This window comes from Actinia tenebrosa, unplaced genomic scaffold (assembly GCF_029948245.1).
Source record: "Actinia tenebrosa isolate PJP-AT-01 unplaced genomic scaffold, QUT_ActTen_1.0 PGA_scaffold15__27_contigs__length_11533743, whole genome shotgun sequence".
In the NCBI taxonomy this organism is placed as follows: Eukaryota; Metazoa; Cnidaria; class Anthozoa; order Actiniaria; family Actiniidae; genus Actinia; species Actinia tenebrosa.
In genome coordinates this window covers 2,441,404-2,453,698 of record NW_028292575.1, presented here as the reverse complement: position 1 = coordinate 2,453,698, position 12,295 = coordinate 2,441,404, and the positions used below count along the sequence as shown (strand labels likewise).

General features: G+C 39.0%; 2 protein-coding genes across 3 annotated transcripts; both read left to right on the top strand.

Annotated features, from left to right (window-relative positions):
• The first annotated feature begins 45 nt into the window (after nucleotides 1-45).
• Nucleotides 46-2,344, top strand: LOC116303920 (uncharacterized). Its single transcript, XM_031713546.2, has 2 exons — nucleotides 46-1,318; nucleotides 2,001-2,344. Exons 1-2 carry the CDS (start codon nucleotides 166-168, stop codon nucleotides 2,321-2,323), a joined length of 1,476 nt encoding a protein of 491 aa, XP_031569406.1. The 5' UTR covers nucleotides 46-165; the 3' UTR covers nucleotides 2,324-2,344.
• Nucleotides 2,345-5,780: 3,436 nt separating this feature from the next.
• Nucleotides 5,781-11,356, top strand: LOC148910831 (uncharacterized). 2 transcript variants are annotated; one of them, XM_089030765.1, is made up of 7 exons: nucleotides 5,781-6,260; nucleotides 6,403-6,618; nucleotides 6,764-6,909; nucleotides 7,156-8,196; nucleotides 8,292-9,285; nucleotides 9,360-9,540; nucleotides 9,619-11,356. In XM_089030765.1, the coding sequence occupies exons 1-7, from the start codon at nucleotides 6,068-6,070 to the stop codon at nucleotides 10,328-10,330; spliced, it is 3,483 nt and encodes a 1,160-aa protein (XP_088886891.1). In that variant the 5' UTR covers nucleotides 5,781-6,067; the 3' UTR covers nucleotides 10,331-11,356. The 2 variants fall into 2 exon arrangements, with proteins under 2 accessions (XP_088886891.1, XP_088886893.1); XM_089030767.1 differs by having other exon boundaries at nucleotides 6,125-6,608.
• Nucleotides 11,357-12,295: the final 939 nt, after the last annotated feature.

Genomic DNA, 12,295 nt, shown 5'->3' with positions numbered 1-12,295 from the left:
TCCTATGTAACCGCTTGTCTGTATATTTTCCAAAATGGCGGACGTTTGGTTTCATTTTGTTTATATTATTCATTTAAATCAAATTTAACCCTAGCAACGCTCCAAAAACTCATATTTTTTAGAAATAATACGAAGTACGAAGGCTTGAATTGCATATATTTGAGAATGTCAATACAAGGTAGGAAAATACAAGCGAAAAAATCCAAAAATGATCTGGAGTCGACAGCAGATAAAGTGAGACTTATAAAGGAAAGACAGAGTCAGTGGTTTAAAGAAAGAGAAGAAGCAAAAGGATCTAAAGCTCTAGGCTCTGCTAAATCAACGGAAAGTATAAGAGAAAGAAGTAAGCGGAGTTCAGTCCGGTCTTCGCCTATTCCAGACCTTGATATTGATACGTCTTCAAATAGAAGTTCAGCTTCCAAGAGCAGTGGTAGGGACGTCAATCCATACTCGAATCCCAGAAGAAAACCTCTATATACTGCACCTATAAGAGATCACTCGAATATAGTATCCTGGTCAAATAAAGGAGATAATGTGGTAGGAATCAAAAGACCTCCATCAGGTCAATCTAAGAAGAATCCATTATCTAAAACAGCATTGGATAGTACCAGAAGTAATTACTCAAATACTGGAGGTTTGAGAGAAAAGACCTATGAGCCTTCGAATTATAACAGTTCTGCTAAAAATCTAGATGATTCTGTAAGGGATGCTTTCTCTCATTCTACATATAGCAAACTTGAGCCGGTATCAAGAGATTATCCAAGTAAATCATTTGAAAATGGAAGAAGGATTGATCCTGATGTAGACGATAAGAGGGATACAAGTTGTGAGTTTTCTAATCAGAATGTAAATATCTCAGAACTTAAGGCTGTCAATGAAAAAAAAGGAGGGACAAGAAGTGGTCTTGATCAAGACATGATTGACGCTTTAGCAGAAACTGTTGCTCAGAGACTGAAGACTACGATCAGAGGAAAAGAAAAAGATTCACATGGCCAAAACAGTAATGGGGAAGACGATGAAGAAATGTCCACACATCTTTGTCCAGTTTGTAACTCTCTTATGTCTGGGTCTAGACACACGCCCATGGCTCTCATCCCATGTGGACATACATTATGTCAGGTGTGTCTGAGGGACTGTAAGAAATGTCCAACCTGTCAATCAAGAATCAGTTCATCAGCCGTCAATACAGTCTTGCAGCAGATTATTGCTGGTTTTATTGCGCAAAAAGAAAAAAAGAGACTTGAAAAAATGGAAATTGAGACAAGAAAATATGTGGACGAATATCAGTCGTTATCAGTGAGGTCAAATGCTTTGGCAGGTAGTGTACTTCATTTTTTCATCATTGGGTCCCTGTGGTAAATGTTGGGCTTTGACTGGGGGGACGTAGGCAGGCCTTAAGATAATGTAAAGTCAGTCACTGGTCATGATTGCTGGCCATGTGGGTTTAAGCTCAGTCTTAACCAAGGGATACCAAATAAACTCTACTCAAATGAGATGCTTTTTCCAGGAAGCCTGTCCCCAAATCAAAGGCAAGAATAAAGTGCCTATGCCATGCACCATCACATCATAGTTAATAGAGGGAAATGGTTAGGAAACTCTATTGTTATAGGTTATTGTTCACTTTTTTCAAGCGTGACCGTGCACAATCCTTCGTTTTAGCATTGTTTTACCATTGTTGGCAATGGCTGAGTGAACAGACCAAAAATCTTTTGGCAGCTAGTTCAACCGTTCAAAATACTTAAATATTTTAAAGAGATATTTGAATATTCCTTACAACAATCCCATAGTCAAAGTTTATGTTTACTTACTTTGCAATTTCGGATGAGCATAAATCAAACATATTGCACGGTCAAGACCGGTTCAACCTCACAAGCGAACAAAGACCTATAACAATAGGTTTCCTAACCATTCCCCTCTATTAACTATGGTCACATCAAACTTGATTCTCTACTAATACACTAAGTTTTTTCCTCATTATCTACTTTATTATTTATTTTTAGAAGAAGCAGATGCTATACTGAATGGAATGGAAGACTTAACAGAACAATTATTCCAAGAGAAAAAAATGTACAAAAAAATCCAAGTTGATAATGAAGACTTGACAAAGAAAATTCAAGAACTTCAAAAACAATTAGAAAAAAATCAAATCAAAATGACTGAAAGCAAAGAAGCATGTGAAAATCTTGAGAGCCAATACGAGGAAGAAAAACAAAGACTTGCTCTGGTGGAAGATACTGTAAAGACTATCAGACAGAGTAAGGAAAGAGTGAAGATGTTGGTTCATAACTTTGCTCCTTCACTAAATTTAGAACAGTTCGATTAGACCACTTTCTATCTTTGGGGGGGGGGGGGGGGGGATTCTGATTGAAAAAGCTTGGATACTCATTGCACCTTTAAGGTTTTTACGGGCCCAGTTATATGAAGATAGATGAGGCAATAAACCATGTGGGATGTGCTCGGATAGAAAAAAAGTACATTTGTAATAGGTAAATTACGAGCCTTAGATGAAACGACTGAAGAAGAGTGCCATACAAGCCTTTCACAACTTCAAGTCGCGTAAAAAATGAGCCAGCTCAACTAGAAACCATGGACAGCTGTTTTGGCCTGTATTGGGCCTCGTCAGCGCGGTGTACCTAGTGAGCTTGCAATCCCACGAAAAAGTAGTACTACACAGATGAAGCAATAAGCCGTGTGGGATGGGCTCGGATATCATCTGAGGCTTGTAATTTACCTATTATGAATGCAGTTATATGAAGGGTGGATTGCACTATTCAAGAGATAAATCCTTATCCAGTGGATAAGTTGATGCTATTATCCAATAAATGTATTCACGGGATAAGATTTATCCATCGGATAGCACTATCCACGCTTAGTACAAGTTGGCCCTGATCTACAATTTGGTGCCTCTTTGAGTACAAATCTAAGAGGACCACCAGAGATTAAGCCAGTAGCTCTTTGGGTGTTTGTCAGATAATAATAAGATGCCTGAAACAATATTTATACGTTTTAAGAGAGTCAAAACGAATCTTAATGGCTCTTCACTGCCAAAAAATGTTTATAAAGGACTTTAAAGTTGGTAACAAATCTATATTCAAAAGGTTTTGTAAAGTAATTTATTTATTATTAATGGGTTGCCTGTGGCAGCTCAGTCGTAAAATGCCTTTGGTTTTTTTGTATCTGTCATCTGAATGGTCACTTTTATGCAAGTGGTCCTGGTGTGTCCTTACAGTAAATATGGTCAAGGATACTCTTAAATATGGTCATTTGAAAAAAGGATACCCATAAATATGGTCATTTGAAAAAAGAATACTCTTAAATATGGTCATTTGCAAAAAGGATACTCTTAAATATGGTCATTTGCAAAAAGGATACTCTTAAATACGGTCATTTGAATAAAAGGATACTCTTAAATACGGTCATTTGAATAAGAGGATACCCTTAAATATGGTCATTTGCAAAAAGGATACTCTTAAATACGGTCATTTGAATAAAAGGATACTCTTAAATATGGTCAAGGATACCCTTAAATATGGTCATTTGAAAAAAGGATACTCTTAAATATGGTCAAGGATACCCTTAAATATGGTCATTTGAAAAAAGATACTCTTAAATATGGTCATTTGAAAAAAGGATACCCTTAAATATGGTCATTTGAAAAAAGATACTCTTAAATATGGTCATTTGAAAAATCGATTTCCTTAAATATGGTTAAGGATACCCTTAAATACGGTCAAGGACACTCTTAAATACGGTCAAGGACACTCTTAAATACGGTCAAGGGTACCCTTAAATATGGTCATTTGTAAAAAGGATACTCTTAAATATAATTATCTAATTTGATTTTCCTCTGTTAGCTAGATTTCAATTGACGGATTTGGTTAGACATGCAGGAATAGGTTACCAGGCATCCCAGACCTCCTATATGTCCTATAATTTGTATAGGATCCTATAAAGAGCCTATATTTAAAGAAAACCTCCTATATTTCCTATAAATAGGACGACTGCTGATTGATACATTTATATTTTACACTGTTTAGCATATCCATATTTGGCAAAGGAAATAAAATGACCCCCCCCCCCCCTTTTTTTTTTTTTTTTGGTTCTGTTTTTTTTTTTTTTAATGGCCGATCCCTGGTTACGCCACCGAAAAGCTATCTTAGCTCCTATAAAGTGCATATATTTTTGGGAAAAAATCCTATATTTTCCTATATTTAGAACTTGCACAGCCTATATTTCCTATCAAATTTGTCTAAAAAGTGGCTGGGATGCCTGGGTTACTCAAACAAAGAAAGTTTCATTATTCTATATTCTATTATTTTAAAAATCAAAAAAGAAAAACGGGGGAAAAAAAAGAGCAAAAGCGTGAGTAGGTATAATGTTTAGGTCACCCATCTAAGGTTAAACCTCCTCAGACGAGCTTGACACAGTATCTTGAACGGCAACGATTTATCCACTGGACCACGGTTCCAGGTGAATCAGCATAACAATAGCCGTGAAAACAATGCACCGAATAGACTAGACTTTTTAACAGTATTTTTTCAACCGATTCCGTGCGTGGCAGAGATGCAAGGGATTAGCCGATATGGTCTGGGGGCCGGCTGGTCTCTCCCCTGATGCTTCGGCTAGAACATTTTCTTGCGTAATTCGTACACCCAAGGGCAGAAGGATTTAATCGCCGTCAGGTCCGAAGTCCATACGCCGCCTCAGCTCTGCGGATGTCTCGGGGGTATGGCAAAGTGGAATCGCATTCTCCAAATTTTTTTTTAGGTGGGTTCGAATCCCGTCTTATCCACATAAGATTTTTTTTTTTCTTTAATCCATTTTTTATTAGATTTCAAATCTTCGACAATTTACTCCTATTCGGTTGCTTATGAGCCTGTTTAAGAGCGACTGTCTGTAAAAATCGAGAATGGTCGGACAACTGTGAAAAATTCAATTTCTCCATACTTTGCCCAAAAGACCCTTATGGTAAACTATTTTCGAAAATAGCATTAAAAAGTTTGGCCGATTTTTATTTTTGGCGAAATTGAGAAAAGTTGAAATTCCCGTACGACGGCGTCTGGCGGCCTTCCAAATGGGTGGAAAATGAAGCATTTTTGATGATCGCTCACGACCTGACGAAAGGCCGTTGGAAACTGAAAATCCCACAACTGATTTACCTATGTTTAAGCTATCAACACATATAATTTGAGCTATAAAAACGTTTTATTTATTTTTATTTTCTTACTATGCTGAGGGCAGTTCGGAGCCGCTAGAGAAAACATTGTATTAAGGGCAAATTCAATGCAATAATTCTCCAATGCGCTATACAGTTTTACAGAAAAAATAATTTTCCCTTGAAGCCCAACTATCATAGTTAGTCACCACAAAATTTCTAACTTGGCCCGCTAAAAGCCTTACTTCTAGAGAAAGAGTTCTAAGCACTACTTTGACCTATTGTAACACAATCTCGCACTTGAGCGTTACCGAGATGATAGGCCTTAGCGGCTTCTAAAAAAATGTTCTGTGCTTATAGATGACTGTCGTATTAATTTTTGCTTGTTATTCGACAGCAGAGGTATACGTTTTATAATATTAAGATGATAATATCCGAGAATCTAGGTACTGACCTGCAACAATGGACTACAAGTTACATTCCTACAGTAACGCAATCCAATAACAACAAAGGCCTAATATGATAATTTTGCAGAAAACCAATTCAAAAGAGGAAATATTGAAACAAAACTGAAACTCAAAATTATATAAAATTGATACTGCATTTATAGATAACAAAGGCCATATCCAATGTGAGTAAAAATGACAGCTGTTTGTTACGATGAAACTATTTACGTTGTTCACATTTATATTTACTAAACAAGCTTTATATCTTATGTTATGTGTGATCTTATAGTCATTACTGCATTGTCCAAGGCGTGAAGCTTGCTAGTTGTCTAGACGAGCGGCTTCGTTTGTGTCGTAAGAAATAAACGCGTGTTATGTTTGACGGCTCCATTCCACAAATATTGTGAAATAGGGAACTTTCTTACCATTGCGCGATGTCGAGCTAGCTGGTTGCTGCGTTGGTGAAATGGCTTCGTGCGGTTATTCTCTCTTGCTTCAAGATCCTACACCTTGTGGAGCAAGCTGGAGGAATACCGACAATATACAGTGTATTGCTTTGAGTGAGTGTGACAAAGACATAACGCAGCACCTCAAGACCTGTAAATTAGTGGCTGATGATTTTGTTAAAGACGAACAAACACTTCTACTTGCAAGAGCAGGTAACTGATGTTGTTTCTTTCATAACTTTCATACTTTCCGGTTCCCTGCTAGCAGAGTTCATCCACGGGAGACGCTATTAGCATGGAAACTCTACGGCAACCCCAAAAGCTAACCTTTAATCGTGTTTAATTTTAATTGAAGGAGTTTTTCAATCAGATGATTCGAATCTGTCTTTGACTATTTGTCCACACCACCGGGATGCCTGTGGTGCTCATTGGAAATGCGGGAAAGTGAGGTGTCCCATTCCAAGTGAGGTAGCTTCTCACAAGTCCTCTGCAAAAGGAGATCGTAGTGTTAACAGCAATGAGTCACAGTACATCTTCTTCATAACGAAAACATTGATCCCAGTAGGAACACGTGAGTTATAAATATGCATACTTTTTTAGTATTATCAGAATGACTATAACACCCATAATGCATTGCTAGTCAGCAATTCCGTCTATTGTCTACATTTGACAAAGTCGGGTCGTTTATATATATTATTTTTGATTATTATCAACAGTAATTTGTAAAAGATGCAAAGAGCAACTTGCCGATAAAGTGAAGGATTTCGTTGACACAACTGCTCGCAAAGGAACATCCCATGTGGATGACGCAACTGAGGGCTTCGATAACCAAGAAAGTAGTGGAGAAGAAAGCGTGCAACAGGTATGCGTATTTTGTCGTATGAAATATATGATTTAATCAGGGACATAGCGAGGTTGGGATTATGAGGAGGGGCGTGTATGTACCATTTTCCCGCCAAATCCACAGGAATCCCGCATGAATTAATTAAATTTTGGTGCCGAAAGCAAACTTTTTTTTTGGCGGGGGGCACGGGCCTCCCATGCCCCCTCCCTACGCCAGTGGATTTAATGCTATTTCAAATTACTTACAGTTGTACCTTTTTTGCAGGGGAGCGATAAACAGGCTTCTTCATGCGACGAGCTAGCGAAGAAAATGGAGAAGCTTGAGCTTAAAGATGAAAGCTATTTTCTGTCGCCAGGTGAAACCACCAGCACAACATCTTCCGAAAGTACCCCATCTAGAGGATATCATGAGCTTGGCCAAAGATTTAGACTGAATGCTTTTCTTGAGGAGTGTAAGTTACAACCAATTGAGAGACCTTGGCTTCAGTGGGATCAAGCAAGTGAGAGAACAAGACAACGTTATGTTCAACGGTCAGCAGAAATAGTTTCTTCTGTCCTCCATGTCATTTACCCTGGAGCTGCCATCAATTTGTGGGAGGAACTTCAAAAGTCCTCGAACATTTACAATGTTTTAGGAGCGACTTCAACTGGTTCGTCTGCCGCTAATAATAGCTATTTGGAAGCTTTAGCTGAATCCTATAAAAACGCCACCAGTTGGGATACGCGCAGACAGGTGTTGTCCATAATGACAGGTGTCGCAAGCTTTCAAGAATTGTTGCAGTATATTCCAGGATTAACACAATACCGCTACACCAGCGCGAATTTACATCGACAACAGTATGGTAGAGCAGCACCGGTGCCAAAAAAGGACGCTCCACGGCTGCGCATAGACAAACAACAGTTGGACCATTTTCTTTGTTATGTTACAAGTCCACACCTAGTGCAGGATCTCCCATTTGGAGAAACACATTTGAAGTTGTCCTCAGGCCAAATCATTCCCGTACCCAATGTCATCAGAACCATGGTGCCCCAAAGGATCGTTAACCAGTATAAGCTGTATTGTGAAGAAAAGAGCTTTGTACCCCTAAGTGACCGAACATTGCTTCGGATTCTTAATGAATGCAGCGCCTCTGTACGAAAGTCATTACAAGGACTTGATAATTTTGCCGCACAAGGTGGTAAAGCATTTGAAGACCTTCTTGATCTTTTAGACATGATTTCTTCCCTTGGTTGCGATGAGGAGAAAATAGCAAAATCGAGAGAAGCTTTGAAAGCAGGAAAATTATACCTTAAAGGGGATTACAAGGTATGTGATTACTTTCTGCTATTTGAAAGTTTAAAATCTACCTTTATAAAACATTATTTATTCAAGTGTTTTTTTCCTTTGTTTAAAAATCGTAGGTACATGTCAGCGAGGAATCCCAGATCGCTGACCATTGCAGCGTATATGCTACAAGCGATCCTTTCGACAAAACCCTGCGAAAACGATGCAAACACAAGCATGACGAGAGTTGTGAGCATTGTGAAGCTCTGGATAGTGTAATCAAGGACATAGAAGGACTAATAAGAGAAGTTTCGTTTCCAAGCAACGACGAGTTAGACGAGGCATTGTACATCCACGGTACAGCCAAACATGCAATACAGTCCTGGAAGTGCCACCAGCTAAGGTCAGTGCGTCAAGACCAAGCACGACATGACATCTTAGACACCATCAACAATAGCACCGTACTCATAATTAATGACTGGGCCATGAAGTTCATCCCCCATATGTATCGAGAATCACAAAGCGATTGGTTCGGGAAAAGGGGGATATCATGGCATATATCCGTTGTCTATCGCCGAGAACAAGGTGAGCTACAGTGGCAAGCGTTCATCCACCTAATTCAGTCTTGCAGCCAGGACAGCCCTGCTATTGTCGTCATAATGAAGCACGTTCTCCAGACCTTAAAGAACGAGCACCCCGAGATTAACAAAGCCTATTTTCGTCAAGATAATGCGGGGTGCTACCACTCCGCCACTACGATCCTCTCCTGCCCTACCATCGAAAAAGCTACTGGCATCAAAATACAAGGTATCGATTTCAGCGACCCACAAGGTGGGAAGGGAGCTGCCGACAGGTTGGCTGCGACCGCCAAGTCCCATATTCGATTATACATCAACGAGGGACATGATGTTACAACAACCCAGGAGATGAAAGACGCGCTGTTGTCACATGGTGGAATTGCTGGAGTAAGAGTTGTTGCAGTTGACAGAGTCGACGAGTCCAACCTCGTGGAACACAAAATTCCAGGAATTAGTACGTTGAACAATTACGAGTTCCGTAACGGAAAGCTTTTCGCGTGGAGAGCGTATGGCATTGGCAGTGGCAAAGTAGTAATGAAACAATTGAGGAAAGGTAATAAAATAGTTTAGATTTACACTTATAGCATAAGGTGTGCGATTTATTTCTCGTTCTTTTACAATTTATAGATTACAGTTACCAGTGGCTCGACGCGCAATTCTCCCCAGGAGACTTTAGAACAATGGCTGTGAGAACTACTAAGACGATCAAGCCTACAACGACTGAAGAAAGCACTTCTGACCCACAACAAGAAACAGCAAGCAACCTGTATTCGTGTCCAGAGGATGGCTGCGTAAAAGTCTTCCAAAGGTTTGTTATAAGGAATTGCTTCACGGTTTATTCATTTTACCCGTCAACTTATGGTGCATAATTATCTCTTCATGACAGGTACTCTAATCTTGAGCGTCACCTATCCCTGGAAAAGTGCGAGAAAATGGTTGAAAGGCAGTCTTTGTTAGATTTAGCAAAGACAAAGTACGCATTACGTTTAGAAGAGGGAGTTGGAGTCATCCCAACGCTTACGCCTACCTTGTCTGATAAGGAGGATGCTAATCACCCCGTACTTGAAGAGGGATGGTCGCTGAAGAAAGCAACCAAATCTTATCGATTTAACGAGAAACAAAGGTCTTTTCTCTTTGCAAAGTTCAAAGTCGGTGTGTCTTCTGGACATAAGGTCAGTGCAGAAGCGGTGTCAAAAGAAATGAGGAAATGTGTGGGAACAGACGGAAGGAGGATGTTTAGAGTATCAGAATTCTTGACCGCACAGCAAATTAAGGCGTTTTTCTCCAGACAAGCAGCGAAGCAAAAGAGTTCCTCAGAGGCTGATATTCTTGCTGCTCAAGAGGAGACCAACTTCAGCAACGCCCAACAAGTCATACTGTCATCTTTTCAAATTGGGCATCCCATTGCGTACGAGCAGTACGACGTATGCGCGATGGTGAAGGACGATTCTCTATATAAATTAAAGCTACCGGTTCTGAAATTAATTTGCAACAACTTTGACTTGCACCTCACTGATCCAAAGGACAGCCGAAAGAAAGCGCCCTATGTTGCCCTTTTGAAAGAAATGGTAGCAACCTGCCAGTGTTCTACTTTATAAACATTGAAGATTCTCCCTAACCCCAAACCTTCCGCCTCCTCCAACACCCCCACCGGTTTTCTTTGTTATTATTGTTAGCCACGGTTGTTTTTCGCTAAATTGATCGTGAATATTAACTCTGTCACAATAATATAGGAATTCGAAGATTAGCTAAACAAATAACACATCTACTAATCGGGACGGATATTAAGGAACTGATTACAAACAGCTAACAAACGGCTAAACAAAGGTCAGTAGCCGTACTGACTAAATTTACAATTAATTTAAAATTTGTTTGAAAATATTAGTAATCGCATTTGGCCTTTATTATTGATAAATGCAGTATGTATCATGTTCATATAATTTTGAATTTCAATTTCGTAAATAAAGACAATATTGTTAGGTTGGTTGAAGACAGCAGCGGCATTTATCAAGTAACGGCTGTCACGTATTATTGCCGTTAATATCGATTAAAATCGTTCATTTGTTTCAAATTACAAATATGCAGAGTTAAATACCTCGCTGTATTCAGTTTTGTTTCAATATTTCCTCTTTTGAATTGGTTTTCTGCAAAATTATCAATTAGGCCTTTGTTGTTATTGGATTGCGTTACTGTAGGAATGTAACTTGTAGTCCATTGTTGCAGATCAGTACCTAGATTCTCGGATATTATCATCTTAATATTATAAAACGTATACCTCTGCTGTCGAATAGCAAGCAAAAATTAATACGACAGTCATCTATAAGCACAGAACATTTTTTTAGAAGCCGCTAAGGCCTATCATCTCGGTAACGCTCAAGTGCGAGATTGTGTTACAATAGGTCAAAGTAGTGCTTAGAACTCTTTCTCTAGAAGTAAGGCTTTTAGCGGGCCAAGTTAGAAATTTTGTGGTGACTAACTATGATAGTTGGGCTTCAAGGGAAAATTATTTTTTCTGTAAAACTGTATAGCGCATTGGAGAATTATTGCATTGAATTTGCCCTTAATACAATGTTTTCTCTAGCGGCTCCGAACTGCCCTCAGCATAGTAAGAAAATAAAAATAAATAAAACGTTTTTATAGCTCAAATTATATGTGTTGATAGCTTAAACATAGGTAAATCAGTTGTGGGATTTTCAGTTTCCAACGGCCTTTCGTCAGGTCGTGAGCGATCATCAAAAATGCTTCATTTTCCACCCATTTGGAAGGCCGCCAGACGCCGTCGTACGGGAATTTCAACTTTTCTCAATTTCGCCAAAAATAAAAATCGGCCAAACTTTTTAATGCTATTTTCGAAAATAGTTTACCATAAGGGTCTTTTGGGCAAAGTATGGAGAAATTGAATTTTTCACAGTTGTCCGACCATTCTCGATTTTTACAGACAGTCGCTCTTAAGTTCGATCAGACGTTATCAGTCATATAAGCAACATCTCCGTGAAAAGTAGACCTATGCTTTCCTATTTTTCCTGGCAAAGTTTACTGACAATAACATTTACTGCACTTGGATCATCATATGCCCGCAAAGGACTAGTGGGTGGTGCCGTAAAGACTTCTGTTTTTACTATTGCACTATTTGGAGATTCTGACAGAGAACATTGTTGGGATATTTGATCTTCTTGCTTCATGGAGCAAGATCAAATTCACAAAACGGTTTATTTTGTGACCTAAAAAAGGGCAGAACCTGCAAATATCTTAATATCATGTAGAGAACACCTTAAGGGAGAAAATCGTCTTAGACAAGTTAAACGCAGCCATTCTTTTCTATGAACCATTCCATTATCTTTTGACTAACATTGCAACGAGCTCGAGGCCTCTGTGCATGATACAGGAAACTCATGCAACCCAGTGAACGCCTGTAGCTCGTCTTGTTTTATTTGAAAATAGAGAGAATTTTGATTAGACAATCCTATATGAAAACACTAAATGGCTGTCAGCCGGTCATTGAGACATTCCTATATGAAAACTCAGCTCAACTGTTCAAAACCCTGACCGTCAGAGGCGAAAGG